Genomic DNA, 23598 nt, shown 5'->3' on the forward strand with positions numbered 1-23598 from the left:
CCTAAGGGCCTGTTTCCATACTGTAAGGTAATCTAATCTAATCTAATCTAATCTAATCTAAACACTTTGCTGCCAGGACCACCCTTCTCTGAGCCAGGTTTCTGTAATATCCCAGTCCCATTTTCCCAACCATGAACTAAGTTCATCTGCCCTGCCTGTCAGGCCTCTTTCATTTATTTCAATGCACCAGTGTTACCTTGTTCTCTGTGGTGCACTTTTCTGCCTTGACTATTTAAACTTGCTTCCTTTATCTACTATACCAGACTCAGACTTGTCTTTTTTTTTTCTGACTATTGCTTTAGGTCCCACCCTGCTTACTAATTTAAAGCTTTCCAAGCAGCTCTAGCAAATCTCCTCACCAGAATATTGGATCTTTTCCAATTCAGGTGCAACTTGTCCTTCTTATGCGGGTCACTTCTACCCCAGAAGAGATTCCAATGATCCAAAATTATGCATCCTTGTCCCTTACACCAGCTCCTTCGTTGCACATTCATTTGCCCTATCCTGCCATTCCTACTCTCACTAGCACACCGGCTCTAGAAATAATCCAGTTATTACTACCCTTGGGGACCTTCTGTTTAATTTCCTGCATAGTTTCCTATGTTCCCTCTGCAGAACCTCATCCGTTTCTCCACCTATGCACCAACATGTACAATGACCTTCAGTTGGTCACTCTCCCCTTTCAGAATATTCTGCTCCAACTCCCGATTAAAAACAAAAAAAAAGTCATGGTGTTTTGATGGTAGGGAAGCTGTTTAGTTGTGAATGCTAACACTTCCGGATATAAACGTAAAAAGAAGAAATAACAAAACAGACTCACAGGATCTGGCAGTGCAGTGGTAGTGTCCCTAACTTTGGACCAGGAGGCCCATTCATGTCCCACCTGCTCCAAAGGTATGTCATAACATCGCTGAACAGCTTGATTACAAAAATATATGAAGTGGACCCAGATGGTGGTTAGTAGTTAAAAATAAAAATGGAAATGCCAGTGATTTGGTGGGAGAAAAGAATTTTGCAGTTGTGTGTAAGTGCTCTTCTGGATGTTGACAAACCCGTTAAGGGCGAAGGTGAAAGAGGGGTAGGGAGAGAGGGAAAGAGCTGAATCAAAATGGAGTTAGAGGGGAGGGTCTGCTTTATCCTCAACCTATTTTCCAATCAACCTGTTCAGAGATGATATTACACTACTCTGGAACAGAGAACCTGTTGAGAACCTGGACATCCTGTTCTAGGGGTAGGGACACTACCACAGCACCACAAGAGGGCCCAAATATGGAATAGCTTACAAATTGTGCATGTGTGACATCCATGCACAAGGGCCAAGCTAATCTTCTCAGTGTCATTGTGTGTTTTGGTAGAAGTTCTGCTGAATGAAAAGGTACATGTTTGTTTGGGCAGGCCATTGCCTGTTACCAAGTAAACTCATTCTCCTCGAGCTTCATGATTTCCCCATGGGGCATGTAGGGATTATCACACTAACTTGATGCTAGTTCATGCAACCCCAGCCATAACCATTTTACCCTGACACCCTCCCTGCCAACCCATTGAGTAACCACCAAAGGAAGATCTCCGAAGCCATGGATAGGTTTCCAAATGTCTACTAGAGTTCACTCATTGAGGAAAAGGTCTCCAAAATGAAACTCTATTCAGTGCAGTTGAATACATCAAGTGCTTAATCCCTGATAAAATCAAGCATTTGTGTTCATAACCCCACATCAAAATCAGTTAATCCTTTAATAATCCCTTTGAGCTGTCAATCCAGCTGCCTCCCATTGTGATAATAATAGGTTGTGGAAAGCAGCCAAACATAATTGCATACAGTTGCTTTTCATTTTATAAAGGTCAGGGGATATGAATAATTTGGTAGATTAACAGTTCTGTTGCCTGAACTGGGACTGTGATTTGTGGATCCACGTCCCATCTGCTGCTTTAAAGGTCTGTGGAGTCCGCATTAGCGCAGAGTTAATGCCCGTATTTCAGTGCAAACCAAGATGAGGTTGCATTATGAGAGACATTGTCTTTTGAAAGCAATGTTAAAATATAAGCTTCATCTCCCTGTTATGGGAACTGTAAAAGTTCCCAAGACTTTATCTGACAAAGAATTTATCTCCTACTGAGGCTAAGCTTCATCCCTCAAATTCCCCAAAAACTGGCAAACTGGTCACTTTCCCGACCAACAGAAATTACCGGAAGTGCTCGACAGGGCCCGACAACATGCGCAGAGAGAGAATCCGAGTTAACATTTCAGATTGAGGAACCTTCATCAGAATTTGCATCGGATCAGCGTTAACTCTGTTTCTCTGAGAGTGCTGACTCATACCTGCCTCAGAAGCGAAAACCTGGCCTCTAGCCTTAACTTCAGTCATCAACCCTGGCAGGCTGTTCTACAATCTCTCAGTCCATTGTGGAAAAAATGTTTCTTCTGTCTATGCCTTAAATCTCCTATTTAATTTTCAATCTGTTAGCTCTTAGACCTCATAGTCAGCCTGTCGCTAATGAAACTGTCAGTCTATTGAATCAAACCCTTTCCAACAAAAATGGCCCAATCGTTTCATATTTTGCATTAGCATTTTCATATAGCAGGATACATCCTAGTGATAGGTACTGTAACCTCTACAACTCCATTACTCATAGAATCACAGCATCCCAACAGTGTGGAAACTGGCCATTCAGCCCATCAAGTCCATACCGATCCTCTGAAAAGCATCCCATCAGATCCACTCCCCACTCTATCTCTTTAATCCTGCATTTCCCATGTCTAATCCATCTAAACTGCACATCCCTAGACCCTATGGGCAATTTCACAAATGCAGTCCACCTAACCTGCACTCACATTCTCCATTACATTTTAACTTTTGTATCATACAACTCTTGCCACTCAAACAGCCACTTATGAAACAGAGCTCACAAATCCATCTACTCTTCTCCATCACCCAGTCTTTCCTCATGTGAGACACTAATCAAAATGTGTCACCTCAAACTGACATTGGGCCAACCAATTCACCAAGATGTCTTGCAACCTGCTTGTCAACAGCATTTTAATATCTGTTATTATTTGAGCTGCACTGGTGATTCTTGAAAGCTAGAAAGGCTAGGAGGGTTACTTTATGGACTTACATAAAAACAGAAAATCAGAATAGTTACTAATAATTGCATGCATCTGAATTATTCCAGTGAACCAAGATTAGCACATTGAATGGAGGAACTAACAGTAGCTCTGTGCACTTTTTACAATAATTGTTTCTGACATTTCATCACTAAATATAGTACAGAGAGTTAATTTTCCAGTGAATGGAACATAGTCGGTAGGCAAAAAGTGTCTTCCAATACTGAGTTAAAAATCTCCCAACATAAAGTTATAGTCCAACCGGTTTATTTGGAAGCACTAGCTGTCGGAGCACTGCTCCCTTATTATGTAGCTGTATTCAGGTTCCTCTATTCAGTCCATCTTAGATTGAATTCCATCCTAATATCTTGTTTCTTTTTATTCTAGGCCAAGCTTTCAGAAATAGTTTTGCAGTTTAAGAACCACTTGCTGAAAAAGCTCAAAGATTTTGACCTGCGTATTTGGAAATTCAGGAAGAATGTGAGTGCCGCACACAGAGTTCTAGAATCTGCAGTTTTCTTTCATTAGTCTTGTGAAAGATTATAATGTAAACACGTAAAGACAGAGAAAAAGCTGCTTGAGCCTGTTCCAACTAATGTTCAAGGAAGTCATAAATCATCTGTGACGTCACTTCATCAACAATCCACATTGTCTCCTATCCTTTCAGAGTTTTGGATAATAATCAATATAGTATGTAGAATCATAGCATCCCTACAATGTGGAAGCAGGCCAATCGGCCCATTGAATCCATACTGATCCTCTGAAGAGCATCCCACCCTATCCTTGTAGCCCTGCATTTCCCATGGTTAACCCACCTAACTTGCACATCTCTGGGGCACTACAGGGCAATTTAGTCTGGCCAATCCACCTAAACTGCACATCTTTGGATTATACATCATGTAGTACAGGTAGTATTATAATCTAATCTATTATCTATCAGTCTCAGATTTAAAGCTTACTGTTGCCATTTATGGAAGAGATTTCCAATCTTCTACCACCCTTTATATGTACAAGTGTTTCCTAAGTTCATTGTGGAACGATCTGACTTTACACCTTAAGTTATGAGACCTGGTCCTAGACTCCCCAACTAGCATAAATAGTTACCAGTAATCTCGTGTAACAATTCCTCTCAGTATCTTGAAAACTTCAAATAAGTCATTCTTAACATTTTTACATACCAGGGGATACAACTTGTGTAATCTGCCTCATCATTTGACTCTTGGACTCTAGCTCATCACTCTGATCAACCTCCCGCCAAGGCCAGTGTATCTTTCCTATGGTGTGATATCCAGAGCTGCTCACAGTTTTCCAGATATGATCCAACCAGGGTTTCCTCAAACTTGGGTATTACTTCAATCCCTTTGACTAATTGATAAAGCCAACATTCAGCGAATCTTGTTGAGTATTTTCTGTACCTATCCATGATATTTTATTGATCGATGGATCTGGAATTCCCTGTTTCTAACTTCTCGTCTATTACAAAGTACCTGGTTAGACTTTTTTGCCCTTCCTCTAATTCTGTCAATTTATCTTTGTAATCCCATACTTCCATCTAACTGCTGCCGATTTTTGAATCAATAACAACTTGGAATAGTGCTCTCAATTCCATCATTGAAGTCATATTGCATTGAAAAACTGCAACAGAGAGAGTCATCACTAGTTGCGTTCTGCCAATTAGTGTCTGTGCCCATTGTCCCAATTCTCTATCCCCTGCTGCCTAGCCAGTTTTCAAGCAAGCATTTCCCCTCCTCACCTTTTACAGAGTCATAGAGACATGCAGCACAGAAATGGACCCTTCAGTCCAACCAGTCCATGCCCAACATAATCCCAAAATAACCTAGTCCCACCTGTCCACTCCTGGCCCAATCCCTCCAAACCTTTCCTATTCATGTACTTATCCAAATGTCTTTTAAACAATGTAATTGTGCCCACATCCACCACTTCCTCAGAAAGTTCATTCCACACACAAACCACCCTCTGTGGAAAAGGTTTTCCCCTCATGCCTTTTTTAAATTTCTCTTTTCTCACTTTAAAAATGTGCCCCCTCGACTTGAACTCCCCCATCCTCGGGGAAAAAACAGCTACCATTAACCTTATCCAGTTTCTGGTGGTGGACTTTATTGAATGTCTTCTGGAAGCCCATATAAGTTACATCCATAAATATTCCCATCTTCACTACTTTACTCAAAATGAGCAGGTTAGGTGAATTGGCCATGCAAAATTGCCCGTAGTGTTAGATGAAGGAGTAAATGTAGGGGAATGGGTCTGGGTGGGTTGCTCTTTGGAGGGTCGGTGTGGACTTGTTGGGCTGAAGGGCCTGTTTCCGCACTGTAAGTAATCTAATCTCACCTTGTAAAGAAATTCAGTCAGGTTCATCAGGCATGACCTAATCTTCACAAATCAATGTTGGCTATCTCTGATCATCTGAAAATGTTCAAGGTGTTTAGACATTCTATCCTTAATTATAGAGTTCGATAATTCTCTAATATTGGGGGTGAATTTTCATCTCTTCAGTTGGGAGGCCAAAAGGAGATAAATGTGAGGCAGACATTTTGAATTTCCCTAATGCTTCCTGACACTTGATATTTTCGTTGAGAAAATGTGATGGTTCCCTTAGGATGATGTCGAGTTCAAATCTCAACTGGAAATTCAAATGTCACGTCTCATAATATTTTCATGTAGATGGGTGGTTTCCTGAAGGCTGTGGAAAGACCGCTAGGTCAAAATCAATTCAGGAACCTCAGGGAAAACATGCTCAAGAGTCAGGAGACTATTGCCAACTAATTTGAAAAGGACAGGCCAATACCACCTCATATTCTCTTCAACCTTTCTGTGGCACCTCATAACCTCATGTCCCTCTATGCCCTTTCGTGTCCCCTATGTTCCCTCCATGCCTTGTCACATACCATCATCATATCCCCATCACTCATCCACCTCATTCTCCCTTCCATTATCATCTTGCCTTGTGAAACAGGTAACTATAAGCCAATTAGCTTCATATCATTGGGAAAATGTAAGTGTTTATTATAAAGGACATAGTTGCAGAGCATTTAGAAACACAGGCTGAGTCAGAACGATGCAATGAAGGGGAAATCATTGTCTGCTAGATTTGTAGGAGCTCTTTGTGGAGGTGACATGGAAAGAAGTAGATTGACTAAGAAGATTAGAAGGGGAGATCATGCTTGACTAACGTTTTTGAGGAAGTAACTGAAAGGCTAGATAAGGGTAACACTGTCGATGTGGTGTGCAGAAGGCACTTGACGCAGTACCATAAAACAGACCTGTGAAGAAAGTTATAGACTATGGAATAAATGGGACAGGAGAATGTGGATACAAAATTGGCTGAGTGATAGGAAGCAGGGAATAATGGTGAATGGATATTCTTCAAGCTGGATGAAGGTTAGCAGTGGATTTCCTCAGAGGTCAGTATTGGGGTCCTTACTTATCCTGATGTAAATTAATATCCTGGATCTTGGTCTGTGGGGACAATTTCAGAGTTTGCAGGTGACGTGATCAGAATAGTCTGGTTAGTTTTGACCAGTGTAGACTTGATGGGCCAAAGGACCTTTTTTTGCACTGTCAACCCCTTTGAAACTTGGAAAAATTAGACAGTGAGGATTAGACACAAATGATTTGGTGGAGTGGGCAGATAGATGGCAGATGTGATTCAGTGCAGCGATGTGTCAGGTGATGCACTTTGACCCGTAGAACACTGAAAGGTAATACAAAATAGGAGATACAATTCTAAAAGGGGTGCAGGAGCAGAGGACCTGAGTGTGCATGTGCACAGATTGTTGAAGGTGGCAGGACAGTTGGAGCAAGCAGTAAATACAACATCCTAGGCTTTATTAATAGGGACATAGAGTACAAGAACATGGTGGTCATGTTGAACTTGAACAAGACACATGTCAGCTGTAGTAGAATGTACAGTTCTGGCTACCACAATAGAGGAAAAATGTGAACACATTGGACAGAGTGCAGAAGTGAGTTATAAAAATGGTTCCAGGGGTGAGAAACTTGAGTTATCAGGATAAATTGAAGAAGTTGAGACTGTTCTGCCTGGAGAGAAGGTAGCTGAGAGGCGATCTAATAGAGTTTTTCAAAATCATGATCTGCTGGATCAAGTAGATAGGGAGGTGCTGTCCCTTTTGTTAAGAGAGGGATCAATTTAAATTAAATTGCAAAAGGAGGAAATGTAATGTGAGGAAAAAATATTTCAAGTATGCAATGTAATGCTTGGAAATGTGGTAGAGACAGGACCAATTGAAGCATTCAGGATAGCATCAGACAATTATTTGGATAGGAGCAATCTGCGAGGAAATGGAGGGAGATTAGGAGATTCGCACCAAGTAATGATGATCATTTCAAAATGATTGTCCAAGTGCCCTCCGCTGGTGCCATGACATTTCTGTGGTTCTGTGAGGTAGCAAGCAGGATTGATTAAGGTGAGCTAATAGATGTAATATATTTGGATAAAAGGGTCAGACTCGAAACATCAGCTCTTTTCTCTCCTTACAGATGCTGCCGGACCTGCTGAGATTTTCCAGCATTTTCTCTTTTGGTAATATATTTGGATTCTGCTAATAAGGCTACTGAATAAGTCCATGATGTTGGAAGTTGTTTATGAGCATGGATAGAAGATTAGCTAACTAATAGGAGAGGCAAACAGATAGGATGGATGGGTGGAGGGGCTTGCATTTTCAGAATGGCAACCTGTAACTAGTGGCATACCATAAGGAACAGTGCTGGGACCACTGTTGGATGATAAAAGTGAATGTTCTCTCGGCCTGTTTGTAGATGACACAGAAACAGGTGAAAAACAAGAGGTGAGGGTGACACAAAGAATCTCCCAGAAAGATATCGCAAGGTTAAGAGAGTAGGCAAAAATGTAGCAAATGGAATTTAATTTGGGGAATTGTGGGGTTATTCATTTTGGCAGGAGGAATAGAGGAGCTGAATATTATTTCAATGGAGAAACTGCGGAAAGCTACAGCACAGAGAGAGATTTGGTGGTCCGCATGCATAAACCATAAAAAAAACTAGCTGCCAAGTTTGGGAGCTATGCTGACAGGAAATGAAATGTTGGCCTTTAATTCAATGGCAATGGAGTATAACAATAGGAAAGTCATGCTTAAAATGTAGAAGGCATGAGTTAGAACACTCTGAACATTTTTGATCCCCTTAATTAAGGAAAGGTATGCTGGCATTAGAGACAGTCCAGAGGAGATTCACAAGGCTGATACCAGGTATGAAGAGATTTTCTTATGAGTACAGATTAGTAGATTGGGCATGAACTCGTGGAAGTTTAGACTAATTTGAAGCAACCTTATTGAAACATACTAGGTTCTTAGAATGGTTCTTGTGGCCCTGTGTAATGTCCTTATATCTATGCCAGGAGGCCTGGGTTTAAGTCCCTCCTGCTCCAAAGGTTTTCCATAGCATCTTCTAAGCAAGTTAGTTAGAAAATATCTCTCAGATTCTTAGGAGGCTTGAAAGGATACATGATGAAAGGTTGTTTCCACTTGTGGGTGAATCTAGGACCAGAGGGCAGAATCTCAGAATGAGGAGTCGCGCATTTAAGACAGAGATCATAGAATCCCTGCAGTGTGGAAACAGGCCCTTTGGCCCAACAAGACCACACCAACCCTCTAAAGATTAACCCACCCAGGCCCATTCCTCTGCCCTATTATTCTATATTTCCCCCTGACTAATGCACCTAACCTACACATCCCTGAACACTGCGGGCAATTTAGCATGGCCAATTCACCTAACCTGCACATCTTTGGACTGTGGGAGGAAACCCACGCAGACAAGGGGAGTACGTGCAAACTCCACACAGACTGTTGCCTGAGGCTGGAATTGAACCCTGGTCCCTGGCGCTGTGAAGCAGCAGTGCTAGCCACTGAGCCACCCTGCCAGGAAGATTTTTCTCTGAGCAGATAGTGAACCTGTGGAATTCCTTAATGCAAACCATTGTCAGGGTTGAGTCATTAAGTGTATTCTAGGCTGAGATAGACAGATATTTTTATTGAAGGAAAAAAAATAAATTTTTAAAAATCTTTTACAAAATTACAAAGTAATACAAACAAGTATAAACACTAGTACACAATTAGATATTTATATATAAAAGAAATAAAGAATAACCAAAACACAACAAAAGAGAAAAAGAGAGAAGAAAAAAACACTCCGCTAACTACTAATCTATCCTACAAACAACCAAAGCATAAAATATCTTACATTACTGGTAAGAAATAACATCATAATTAAATAATTAAGTATATACTCAAAATGGATTAATATCAAGTCATGATAAAACCCGTATTTATATGGGATTCTCCCCCCCCCCCCCCCGGGGGCCCCAGGACCAGCCAGAACCACTACCACAATTAGACAAAAGCCGTTAACAATATGGCTGAAATATCTGTGTCTATATAGTTCAGAAAGGGCTGCCATATTTTATAGAATAATTCAGTTTTTTGGTGCACCATATTTGTGAGGAAGTCAAGGGGGATATGTTCTATGATTAACTTGTGCCAGTTCGAAAGTCCTGGAGGGCCCTCAACTACCCAATTGACTAAGATATTTTTCCTTGCACGGAAAGAGAGGATGGACAGATTTTTAATCAGTAAGGGAATTGAGGGTTGTGAGGTAAAGTCAAGAAATTGGGTGGCACAACAATTAGCACTGCTGCCTCACAGCACCAGACACCCAGGTTCAATTCCCACCTCAGGCGACTAACTGTGTGGAGTTTGCACATTCCCCCCCTGTCTGCGTGGGTTTCCTCCGGGTGCTCCGGTTTCCTCTCACAGTCCAGAAAAAAATGTGCAGGTTAGGTGAATTGGCCATGCTAAATTGCCCGTATGTTAGGTGGGACTGGGTGGGTTGCGCTTCGGCGGGTTGGTGTGGACTTGTTGGGCTGAAGGGCCTGTTTCCACACTGTAGGTAATCTAATCTAATCAAGATGATCAGATCAGCTGTGATCTAATTGAGTGGTGGGGCAGGCTCGATGGGCTAAATAGCCTGCTTCTGCTCCTATGTCTTATGGTCATGGTCTTAAGAGAATGGAAACAGTCTGCCAACTCCAATGACCACCTGACTGTGATCATTGATTCATTATGGTCATAACGGTGCTACAAAATCTGAACCTGAGACACAGAGCAGGTCACATTGCAGTTTTGATAGTTAGGATGGTGTTTCCTTGTGTCACTAGCGGCTGATATTATGACAGACAAATTTAAAGGAAACCGTCCATTTACTCCCCAGATAATATTGACCCACAAATGTAAACCTGGCTTTTCACGTCAGGATGAAACAATTCCCAATTATGTATCCAAATTCTCTGACAATGCATGAGTCAGACACTTGATAGAAGTGTTACCCCAATTCCTATGTCCGCGGGGGTACCATTCAAATCAGATGGTTAGATGTTTCATGTATTATTCAGAATGGTGCCAGCAGTGCAGGTTCAGTTCTTTCGCTTGCTCGCTCTCTCTCTCACTCTCTCTCTCTCCCACACACAAGATTTTTACTGAGACTGGAGCATTTGAGTTATAAACAGAGAGCTGGGGATGTGTTTGCCTGGAGCGTGGGAGACTGAGGGCAGACCTTATAAAGGTTCATAAAGTCATGAGGAGTGTAAATAAGGTGAATAGCTAAGATCTTTACCCCAGTGCAGAGGAGTTCAAAACTAGAGGGATTTAAAGTGAGAGGGAAAAACTTAAAAGAGACCTGAGGACTAACTTTTTCACACAACTGCTGGCGCGTGTATAGAACAAGCTGCCAGAGGAAGAAGTAGTTGCATGTACGATTACAGCATTTAAAAGACATTTAGTTGGGTACATGGATAGGGAAGGTGTGCAGGACATGGGCCAAACGCAGGTGCTTTATTTTAGGAAACCTGTTCAGCATGGACGGGTTGGGCTGAAGGGCCAGTTTTTACGCTGTATAACTTTGACTCTCTCTCTCTTTCTCTGGTCAATTACATAGAATAATACAGCACAGAACAGGCCCTTCAGCCCACAATGTTGTGCCGACCACTGATCGTCATGTATGCACCCTCAAATTTCTGTGACCATATGCATGTCTTAAATGTCCCCAATGACCTCGCTTCCCCAACTGCTGCTGGCAACGCATTCCATGCTCTCACAACTCTCTGTGTAAAGAACCCGCCTCTGACATCCCCTCTATATTTTCCTCCAACCAGCTTAAAACTATGACCCCTAGTGTTAGTCATTTCTGCCCTGGGAAATAGTATCTGGCTATCGACTCTATCTATGCCTCTTATTTACTTATATACCTCAATTAGGTCCCCTCTCCTCCTCCTTTTCTCCAATGAAAAAAGTCCGAGCTCAGTCAACCTCTCTTCCTAAGATAAGCCCTCCAGTCCAGGCAGCATCCTGGTAAACCTCCTCTGAACCCTCCCAAAAGCATCCACATCTTTCCTATAATAGGGCGACCAGAACTGGATGCAGTATTTCAAGTGCGGTCTAACCAAAGTTTTATAGAGCTGCAACAAGATCTCACGACTCTTAAACATAGTGCCCCGTTAATGAAAGCCAAAACACCATATGCTTTCTTAACAACCCTGTCCACTTGGGTGGCCATTTTAAGGGATCTATGTACCTGCACACCAAGATCCCTCTGTTCCTCCACACTGCCAAGAATCCTATCCTTAATCCTGTACTCAGATTTCAAATTCGACCTTCCAAAATGCATCACCTCGCATTTATCCAGGTTGAACTCCATCTGCCACCTCTCAGCCCATCTCTGCTTCCTGTCAATGTCCCGCTGCAGCCTACAACAGCCCTCTATACTGTCAACGACACCTCTAACCTTTGTGTCATCTGAAAACTTGCTGACCCATCCTTCAATCCCCTCATCCAAACCATTAATAAAAATTACAAACAGTAGAGGCCCAAGGACAGAGCCCTGTGGAACACCACTCACCACAGACTTCCAGGCAGAATATTTTCCTTCTACTACCACTCGCTGTCTTCTGTTGGCCAGCCAATTTTGTATCCAGACAGCTAACTTCCCCTGTATCCCATTCCTCCTGACCTTCTGAATGAGCCTACCATGGGGAACTTTATCAAATGCCTTGCTGAAGTCCATATACACCACATCCACAGCTCGACCCTCATAAACCTTTCTAGTCACATCCTCAAAGAACTCAATAAGGTTTGTGAGGCATGACCTGCCCCTCACAAAGCCGTGTTGACTGCATTTAATCAAGCTATGCTTTCCAGATGGTCATAAATCTTATCCCTCAGAATCCTTTCTAACACCTTGCAGACGCAGATGTGAAACTGACTGGTCTGTAATTGCCAAGGATTTCCCTATTTCCTTTCTTGAAGAGAGGAATTACATTTGTCTCTCTCCAGTCCTCAGGTACGACTCCAGTGAAGAGCGAGGATGCAAAGATCTTTGCAAGTGGCGAAGCAATTGGATTTCTCGTTTCCCAAAGCAGCCGAGGACAAATCTGGTCCAGGCCTGGCGACTTGTCAATCTTAATGTTTGACAAAACTTTGAGCACATCAGCTTCCTCTATCTCTATGCATTCCAGCATGCACACCTGCTCTTCAAAGGTTTCATTCACTACAAAGTTCGTTTCGTTCGTAAAGACAGAAGCAAAAAACTCATTTAGGGCTTCCCCCACCTCCTCAGACTCCACACACAAATTCCCTATGCTATCCCTGATTACCTACTGCATATCCCTAAAAGATAGTTTTATGTAGCTGTTTCTAGAGTGGGATATTATGGGCAAAATTTGTTCTGGTAAAGTGAAACCTTCGTTAAAGTTGAAGGAAAAAGAAATCCAAATTATAAAGAATTGTGGTTGCAGTAAAGATTCTAATCAGACCACAAGTATTCTGTGGGGCTCGGCTCGCATATTTGAATAGAAATCCTATATTAATACATACCCAAAAATAGTCACATCTAAAAGATATAGACATTGCCACTTTTAAGTTATGCCAAGCATTTATTAACATCAGTCAATTATATGCAACCAGTGAGTGGTCTTAAGACCCAGAAGCGATATTTAGTGACAACCTTAAATTGAGCACAGATGAACTCCAACCACCAGCCTGTAACTTTTGCTATGAACTAAATATTTTTTTTTCTGTTTATTTTGATTGGACCTATGGGGTTTCAGTTCTGAGAGATGTTAGTGACCAGCATTGCACTGTCTGGGAGGTTATTATAACCAATGATCATCATTCCTAAAGAAATAATGGCACTGTATAACAAAGCATAGAATCCAGTGTGATGGGAAAGTTCTGTCAAAGCCACAATAGTATGTCTCTGAGATGGGGGGGGAAGTCTATTCAGTTTGCAAACTGTAAAGAATTGGTTCAAAGCTGTGTTCAAAAAGATTTGGTAATCTGAGCAAAAATGAATTTTGGGGCATAAGAGCTTGCATACATTGACGTGCCCCCGTTTTACATTTTTTTCCATTGGACTTGTAATACTTTCATTAATCACTCAAGGTCTCTTTATTTGTGTGTAGATCTGTTTTCTGCCAAGTCTCTGCTTTCAATAATCAGTTACATAGAGGTCCCCCTATCCATCTGAGACAGTTGGGTTTTGGTGCTATTTGCCTGAAGACAGGGGCAAACACAATCCTCTATCTGCACCTATACACTCTGAGTGATCGTTTCATTCCTCTCTAGGTTGAAGGTGTTGACTTCCTGTATGAAACATGCGGTTGGTTACTAAAGGTTTCCCAGAAGACAGCCGATGTGATCAGGAATGGCGGTAGACCATTTCGTCAGTTCTGGAAGCTGAGCAGAGCCAGGCAGATGATGCTACATGCTGTCCCATTGTACCTAGCAAAGCTGGACGAAATGTTGCAACAGTTACAAGGAGAACTTCAAAGTAAGTGATGAAGAACATGATTGAAAAGATGTTAGATACATCCTGCTGGAGCTTTCATGCTTTTACATTTTCAGGGCGGTTCACCTGAAATTGGCACAGCTGGTGCAAAAGGTACCATATTTCACCATATCTTGAGTTTCTTTGCAATCTTCTGTGCCAGAAACTGCTAGAAACAGGTCCTTCACTTCAGCTCTGATGAAGTGTCATGTAGACTTGAAACGTTAGCTTGCTCTCTCTCCATGGATGCTGCCTGACCCGCTGTGATTTCCAAAATAGACAGACAGGAGGCTCGAAGAACACAGCGAGCCAAACAGCATCAGGAGTTGGAGAAGTCGACATTTTGGGTGTAATCTTTCTTCGGGACTTTTTGCTGCTATGATTTCCAGCATTTCCCGTTCTCAGTACCCATCCATTAACTAATCAGGTCCCACTGCCTGGACGAATTAATCCCCACTGGAGCCTTGGAGGAGATTTCCAGAATTAAATGGGTTCTTTTGATTTCGAGACCAATTAATAGTTACCTTCTGAAAGCTCTTGGATATTAGTTTCTGTCCTAATTTGCTATGAAGCTCATAGCCGTATAACCACATTACTAGCGCATAGTTCTGAATATTTGGTTTAGTACATTTTAGTCATTTAAAATCAACTTACTCTCAGCTTGGGTATTACACCCTCTTTGAAATTGCTTACTCCTTTATGTTTCAGCTGTATTAATTGGATCGCACCATGTTATCCCTCTTCAGGAATATTTATAAAGCAAGTTTTTCAAATCTTTATTATGTCGAATGCACACTGGTTCTTGACAGGGTGTGCATGAGGTGATTATGTAATTGAGTTTGATTAATAATTAGAGTTTGACACCTATAACAACCGCTGAACTGTTTCCAACCATTAATTTCAGTGTGCCAAATTTTACAAATGCCGAGCACTACCTTGGCTCGAGTTCTCTGTCTGAAGGCAGGTCTGCCTCCCCCTCCAATTCCACAGCCTCCACCAGGATGGGCAGAAGATCTGAATGTGCCCCCACCAAAATGGGTTTCAGACCCCACGTTGTTGCAGTAATCTGGTCCATGCCAGTCAACCAGCCTCTTCCCCCTTCCCTGCCACCCAAAGGCATCCAATCTTCCATATCAATGTGCATTCTCACAGGCATGTGGAGACCCCTGGAGCTATGCATAATGATGATCGAGGCTCCAATTTGCTTTCCAACCCATGGCTGACCAGGAATCTCTCCTGTTCTTACTGCCTGTTATTGCTGTAAGTTGGAAGTTGATCCTCAACCTGTTTGGCTGTGTTATAAATGTACCTTCCTTGACCATCAAGTCCTGAACGGGCTCTAGAACCTGCAGCTGCTGGTCCAGAGGCAGGGACACTGTAAACTGTTGCAAGACTTCCTGCCTTGGACCTGCCTGTCCATTTATTGTTGTCGAGAATGTGATGCTGGAAAAGCACAGCAAGTCAGGCAGCATCTGAGGAGGAGGAGAATTGACGTTTTGGGCAAAAGCCCTTCATCAGGAATGCTGTTCATTGCTGTTTATTTAATTACATCCTGATCGCAAGATGAAGTCTCTCCAGAATTAATTTTAAAAAAAGGAAGTTTGCAAATTGCAGTTTTGAAAATTACATCATTTGAAACAAAAGGCTTGTATTTTCCAGCATGTGTTACAGGGATCTAGAGAGGGTGAAATCTTGAGACTATTTGATGCTTTTCTTCAGTTTCACAACTGTGGTCTCGCACATTGCGTCAATATAAAATGTGATAATCCACTGTGTGACCAACCTACTGAGTGTTTGGGGCAGTTGGCTCCTCTCAATGACATTCCGCACAATGTCGGATTGTTCACCAATAGCAGGCACACCTGGCTCAAACTCAAAACGTCATGAAGCAGTCGTGAGGTCACACGTATTGTATTCCACTCTGAGTCAACACAGATGGCCAGATATTTACCTTGGTTGCAGATGCAGAGCAAATTGAAGGTCGTTCACATGCGTGTCCACAACTGTAGTTTTGAACCGAAGAGGATGTTCCAGATTGCAATGTTCAAGACCAATCAGCAATTAAACTCTGAATGGCCTGAGAATCTGTTTACCCAAGTAACTAGATGAGTGGCCTTAAAGCGACAGGAGAAGGAGAAGAACGCAGCACCATAACAGCAAATAGCGTAATGTTTCATCCTTCTCTGAACTGCAGTGTACAAAACCGCAAGAAATCATGTTTATGCTATAAAATTAGTCTGATTTTATCTATTTCCAATCCATCTGGTTTGACTATTCTTATCTCACACTCAGCAATAATACTTCTCATATTTACGCCACTACTAGAACTGACAATGATCTACATTGTCTACAGTTCTGGTCTCCCTCTTATAGGAAGGATATTATTAAGCTGGAGAAGGGTCAAAAAAGATTTACCAGGTTGTTGCCGGGGATGGATGGTTTGAGTCATGAGGAGAGGATGGAAGGCTGGGACTTGTTTCACTCAAGCATAGGAGGTTTAGGGGTTATGACAAGAATAGAATAGAATATCCTTTATTGTCGCATATACTCAAATACAGGAGTACAGTGAAATGTTTATAATGTCAACTCTCCTGACGCCATCTTAGGTACAAATCTTAGATGCAAAATGATACAAAGAAAAGAAGATGCATTGCCTTATAGTGATTCAAAGTATATATTGGAATAAGACATAGTTAAAAAGATAAACATTAAAGTCAGATAAACACATTACAGATAAGCATTACATTGCAGTAGCACAACGTAGGGGCTACCACACGTGATCTGACTGTCCTCTAAGCTGCTGCCCGCCCACTGCAACAACTGTCGCCAATGTTCTCTGGTTCCCAGCCACTTCAATCCTGCAACCCTCTCCACTTCGGCTCACAGCACTGATCCAGCCTGTCCAGCTCTGCTTCAGCTCACAGCACTGCTACAGGCCTCCAAGCCTGTCCAGCTCTGCTCCGGCTCACAGCATTGCTACAGGCCTCCAGCTCTGCTCCAGCTCTACTCCGGCTCACAGCACTGCTCCAGGCCTCCTGCCTGTTCCACTCAACTTCATCAGCTTTAAATGAATTGTTTCTTGATTGAGACCTGAAAAGGAATTAAATGTAGCTTCCCTTACCTGAAGAAGGGCAACATAGAGAGTCATAGAGGTGTACAGCACAGAAACAGTCCCTTCGGACCAACCAGTCCATGCCAGCCAGATATCCTAAATTAATCTAGTCCCATTTGCCAGCACTTGGTCCTTATCCCTCTGAACCCTTCCTGTTCATCTCTCAGCCTCTCCAAGGTAAGTTTTCTTATCAGGATAAGAAACACTTTAAAATCTGAGAAAAAAAAGAGAGTAGAAGAAAAAGGTGGGTGGTGGGGGGGGTGGGGGGAGGGTGTGGGGAAAGTAGGCGGATTACTGAACCCCGGGCTGAGGAGGCAGAATGCTGCCTACTCCACTGCCACCATCTTGAGAGCAGAACATCCAATAGACCCATCCTTATTGAGTTTTATAACATCATGAGGTGTGCAGATAAGGTGAATGGCAGGTGTCTTTTTCCTGGGGTGAGGGATTTCAAAACTAGGGAGCATATTTTTTAAGGTGAGAGGAGAAAGATTTAAAAAAGACACGAAGGGCAAATGTTTACACAGAGGATGGTTCATGTGTGGAATTAACTTCCAGAGGAAGTGGTGGATGTGGGTACAATGTTTAAAAGACATTTCGATAAGTTCATGAGTAAGAAATGTTTGGAGGGATGTGGGCCAAGGGCAGGCAGACGGGACTAATTTAGTTTGGGATTACATTTGGCATAGACTGGTTGAACGGAAGGGTCTGTTTCCGTGCTGTATGAGTCTATGATATAAACCCACCCTGAATGTCTCTTTTGGTCACCTACCTTAATACGATGCTTTAGGGTGGCTTGTAGTTCAATTTTGTTTCAAAACATGGTGTGTACAATTTAGGAAAGAAAAGCCCATTCAGCCCAACCAGTCCATGCCAGCAGTCACACGCTGTTTGAGCCTGCTCTTATTCATCGAGCTGTCAGTCCTTGTGGATTGTATCTTGGCTACAGTTGCAGTAACAAAAAAAAAACAAAAATGAAAAAGCCCATCAAAGGTTTTCAAAATACTTTGAAATGCAGTGAGGGCTAAGTTTATAGCTGCAAAAAATTATGAAGAACAATTCATCTTTCTCTTAAAATTTGGCAGGGAGCTGATGGAGAAACAGACCAAGAGAAAGACGGATAAAAACAAATGTTAATATTTTGTAAGATATTTTCACTGCTACAAGAATTCTAGTAGACGATGTCGTGACATCTTATTTCCCTTGGGCATTGGAGGCTGAGGGGTGACCTTGTAGAGGTTTATAAAATCATGAGGGGCATGGATAGTGTGAATAGACAAGATCATTTCCCTAGGTGGGGGAGTCCAGAACTAGAAGGCATAGATTTAGGGTGAGGGGGGGGAAAGATTTAAAAGGGACCTTTATGGGCATGTTTGGAATGAGCTAACAGAAGAAGTAGTGGAGCCTGGTACAATGACAACATTTAAGAGGCATTTGGATGGGAATAGGAATAGGAAGGGTGTAGAGGGATATGGGCCAAGTGCTGGCAATTGGGGCTAGATTAGTTTAGGATACCTGGCCGGCACAAATGAGCTGGTCAAAAGGGTCTGTTTCTGTGCTGTACACCTCTATGACTCTATATGTTACCCTTCTTAAGGTGAGGGAAGCTCCATTTAATTCCTTTTCGGGGCTTAATCAAGAAACAATTAATTTAAAGCAGATTTTGTTGTTAAGCATCTTTACACCAGATTTTCGCCAAGTCAGTTTGACACAGATATCCTCTATGAAAGATAGCTGGGATCATATTCCAGGATTTGCAGTGCCAATCCCAGACTTCCCAATTTTTAGCTGTACCTTTTAACAGCACTGATTGGTTTGGGTCCCAACCTAGCTGGTTGCAGTGTGGGGTTAACCACAAATTTTGAATTTTGTTCCCTATCTGGACCACATTGACAGTTGAATGTGTGTGAAAAAAAAACTTTATAAAAAGTGATTCATCTATAACCTTTCACTATATTTAAAGAAAGCTCCTTTCTATTACAGTGGCTCAGTGGTTAGCACTGCTGCCTCACAGCACCAGGATACCAGGTTCAATTCCAACCTCGGGTGACTGTCTGTGTGGAGTTTTCTCCCACAGTCCAAAGATGTGCAGATCTGGTGAATTGACCATTCTAAGTTGCTCATAATGTTAGGTACATTAGTCAGAGGGAAATGGGCCTGAGTGAATTACTCTTTGGAGGGTCGGTGTGGACTGGTTGGGTCAAAGGGCCTGTTTCCACACTGCAGGGAACCTAATCTTTCCATTATCACTCACCCAAACCTTTTAAAGTTTCAAAATCCTTAAACGTCCACGCACTTGAAACAACTTAATATTGTTTAAAGAATTTAGTAGAGACCATCCAGCTAAAGCAAGTGGGTCTTGAACCTAGGCCTTATAGTTCAAAGGTAAGGTGAGAGTCAGCACAGTAGCTCAGCGGTTAGCAATCCTGTCTCATAGTGCCAGGGTCCCTGGTTCAGTTCCACCCTCGAGTGACCATCTGTGTGGAGTTTGCACATTCTCCCAGTGTCTGGGTGGGTTTCCTCGGGGGACTGCAGTTTCCTGCCACAGGACAAAGATGTGCAGGTTAGGTGGATTAGCCATGGGAATTTTCCTTTAGTGTCCAAGGGTGAGAGTCTGGGTGTAACCCTTTTTGGAGGGTCACTGTGGATTTGATTTGCTGAATGGCCTCCTCCCACACTGTAGGGATTCTATGACTCTATACTGTACCACCCTGTATAAGCGAATTCTGTTCTCTTTTACACACAATGGTATTTTTATCACCATTGTGCTAGCTCCTTTAATTTTTTTTTTCCATCACCAAATCACCTGTGTCTTTAATTATACAAAAAAATTTCAGCTCTGAAATACAAACTCCATTGAAGGTCACCTGCTATCAATCAACTCCAGAGCTGCTCTGTTTGAATCTGAAATGGACCTGCATTTCTAATTCTGACGGGGTGAATCTGAGAAACGCTCCTAATTGGCCCAGTTTCCTCATTTCATGAAGATGATCCTTTGGTATCTGCCTCTACAGATCTCGATAGAACCACTGGTGGCATGGTGGCTCAGTGGTTAGCACTGCTGTCTTACAGCACCAGAGTCCCATGTTTGATTCCACCCTCAGGCAACCGTCTGTGTGGAGTTTGCACATCCTCCCCTGTCTGCCTGGGTTTCCTCTCTCAGTTCAGAGATGGGCAGATTAGGTTAATTAGCCGTGCTAAACTGTCCATAGTGTTCAAGGATGTATAGATTAGGTGCATTAGTCAGGGGAAATGTAGAATAAGAGGGTAGGGGAGTGGATCTGGGTGGTATACTCTTTGGAGGGTCAGTATGGACTTGGGTCAAATGGCCTGTTTCCACACTGTAGAAACTCTGAGTTCTATGAATTAAGGCCTCCCTGATACCCTTCCATATCAGAACGCTTCCCCTATTTCTATGTCAAAGCCAGCTTGTGTGACCATCACTGCTAATGATGATACACTGCATGTGTTCTGTTGAAGAAGTGACTGTACATTTAATCATACATGGTGGTCACATTAACCTTCTTACAGTGTTCTAAATGTGACAGTGGCACTCCTTAGTTTGTCCAGAATTTTCTGTGGTGATTTCAGGTGCCGCCTTGACAGTCCTAGCTACAAATCCAAAAGTCCCAAATAGCCATCTCTGGAGATTCTTATTGCTTCCTCACTGGCTGCATGTGAGCCTTTTGATGTCATGAATCTGTACTTTATGATTTTCCCATTCTTCTCTTCTTCCCAAATTTGAGAATATAGCACAGGAACCTGCCGTTGTTCTGCTGTTGTGATTGAATGGTAATATTCTCAGCTCTTCATCGAAGATGGAGCCTCAGCATTTAGCAGCCATTGGTGGTCAGGTCTTTTCTTCACCAGAAGTCATTTTAAAAGGGATAATATAAAGCTAATCTGTCTCCAGTCAAGCAACAATGGTACCCTGTTCACGAGCACCCAGTTGATGCTGCAGCCCAATGACAACCAATCCTTGCAGTCCCATGAGCTTTGGGATACTTAGTAATCCAATTTTTTTTTACATTTCAGCTGCTGGAAATACAATTCCGGGCCAACATTCATCGAGTCATAGAGCATGGAAACAGACCCTTCGGTCCAACTAATTCACACTGACCATGTTCCCAGGCTAAACTAGTCCCACTTGCCTGCATTTGACCCATATCCCTTCAAACCTTTCCTAATCATGTACTTATCCAAATGTCTTTTACACATTATAACTGTATCTGCATTCACTGTTTCCTCTGGCAATTCATTCCACACATGAGCCACACTCTGTCATGAGAAAAAGTTGCCCCTCGTGGCATTTTTTAATATTTCTCCTCTCACCTTAAAAATATGTCCCCCAGTTTCATGCCTACACCATTTCCAATGAGCAACTCGGGGAACTGTGCGATCTCCACAGTACTTGGACCTGTGATTGGCAGACTTAATTGTGAGATGGTGGGGGTGAAAATACATTCAGTCTTAAAGGGAATACTTTTAATGTTTGAGTTAACGCTCAAAACTCAAAGTACTTGAAGTGTCGGGGATGGGAGATGTAGAGATTATGTAGATGGGTTTCTGGGGTAAACTGCATTGTTTCAAAAATCCTCAGCAGTAATCTGTGAGTGTTCAGCAAAGGTGTTGGATCCTGTACAACACAGAGTTTAATGCCCTGTGGCCTTATTAGAGAGGGAGGAAATAAACAGTAAAAAAGAAAAGAGAAATTCTCGGAAAAGAAAATCCTGGTTGTTCTGGAGTTCCATCTTGAATTGTACAAGTTGAACCAGTGTGTCTCATTCATCTGTATTACTGAGTTAGCCAGTGTTTTCTACATGTGACTTCAGACTCACAGCAATATGGTTGATTCTTAGCTATTGTTACAACACAGAAGTGAACCTGTCCTGTTAATTAAACCAACACCCAGAAAAGCTTGCCTTGCCTCATAATCTGTTAAAATATCAGTGACCAAGAACTCCCAAATTCCATTATTTAAAAAAAACATCAGTTTATTTTCTAACTGTAAAAGTGAACATTAAACAAAAACTATTCACAAATCTAAGCTCCCTGCCCTTTCTCTTCACTGCTTACTATATGCCTCCAACTCTATCACAATATGTTCTTCCAGTAAAACACTTATTAAAATTATAGCAACTTAATTTCAAAACGACACAATCTTTGTCGTCTTCTGTGTCTTCATTCTTTCAGCTGATGATCTCCCTGGGTGGTGGGATTTCTTTTTACTGCAAGTATGTTTCACATGAAAAGGTAACTTTGGTAGAGAGTGTTTTCTAAAATTTCTTTGAGAGCAAGATGTTAGATGGGCAATTAGCTCTCCAGCAGTTGCTCTCTCAACAGAAGTTGGTCTCTGACCAATTTTCAAAATGTCCCCATTTTATACCCCCCTCCAAGATTGGAACGCCTAATTGGTTCGTTGTTGACAAAACAATAAATTCAAATTCAATTGGGTTTTAGTATCCTGGGGCATAATTTAAACTGGTTAAGTTTGAATTGTTGTCAAAACAGCTGCCAAAACTCAGGTATCCATTTCATAGCCAAAGGTTGCGTGTTTTCAATCATCCAGTACATCTAGGACTGCCAGATAGTCACATATACAAGTGCTTGTAAGCTCTCAGTTCAGTACAGCATTCCCTTTCTCTTAAAGGTATAATACATGCCTTCAACTTCATAACACTATCCTCTGAAATACCATTCAATCCAAGGGTAAATACGTGTGGATAGTAAACATAGCCTTTGCCAAAGAAGCCCACATCCCATAGAGTCCCTGTACCGTCGAAGCAGGCCATTCGACCCATTAGGTCTACACCAACCCACCAAAGAGCATCCCACCCAAACCCACCCCCTAGCCCCTATCCCTGAAATCCTGTACTGCCAATAGCCAATTTCCCTATCCTGCACATCTTTGGACTGTGGGAAGAAACCAGAGCACCTGGAGGAGACTCGGACAGACACGGGGAGAATGTGAGTTGAGAGTGTGGTGCTGGTAAAGCACAACAGGTCAGGCAGCATCCAAGGAGCAGGAGAATCGATGATTCGGGCAAAAGCCCTTCATCAGGATTGGGACTGTGAGCCAAAGGAGTGGAGAGATAAATGGGAGGGGGTTGGGGCTGAGGGTAGGTAGCTGACAGTGTGAAAGGTATATGAAGGTGGGGGTAATGGTGATAGGTCGGAGAGGCAGGTAGAGCGGATGGGTGGGAAGGAGGATGGACAGGTAAGACAGGTCATGAGGGCAGTGCCTAATTGGAAGGTTGGAATTGGGATAAGGTGGGGGGAAGGGAAGTGAGATGAGGCATTCTTCCTCCAGGCGTTGAGTGGTTAGGGTGTGGCAATGGAGGAGGCCCAGGGACCTGCATGCCCTTGGCAGAGTGGGAGGGGGAATTGAAGTGTTTGGCCACGGGGCCGTGGGGTTGGTTGGTGCAGGTGTCCCGGAGATGTTCTCCGAAGCGCTCTCCGAGTAGGCGTCCTGTCTCCCCAATGTAGAGGAGACCGCGTCGGGAGGGACGGA

The 23598-nt window shown here is 42.5% G+C and overlaps 1 protein-coding gene across 2 annotated transcripts in view; it reads left to right on the top strand.

Annotated features, from left to right (window-relative positions):
* Window positions 1-23598, top strand: part of apoltp (apolipoprotein lipid transfer particle homolog) — a 394813-nt gene that overhangs the window by 322609 nt on the left and 48606 nt on the right. For both annotated transcript variants that reach the window (XM_043711128.2, XM_087998023.1), the window contains 2 exons: window positions 3491-3583; window positions 13774-13978. In XM_043711128.2, the coding sequence (XP_043567063.2) occupies window positions 3491-3583; window positions 13774-13978 (298 nt within the window). The remainder of the gene's footprint in view (window positions 1-3490; window positions 3584-13773; window positions 13979-23598) is intronic.

This window comes from Chiloscyllium plagiosum, unplaced genomic scaffold, assembly GCF_037043375.1.
Source record: "Chiloscyllium plagiosum isolate Xiang-an unplaced genomic scaffold, Cpla_swu_hap1 HiC_scaffold_20, whole genome shotgun sequence".
Taxonomy (NCBI): Eukaryota; Metazoa; Chordata; class Chondrichthyes; order Orectolobiformes; family Hemiscylliidae; genus Chiloscyllium; species Chiloscyllium plagiosum.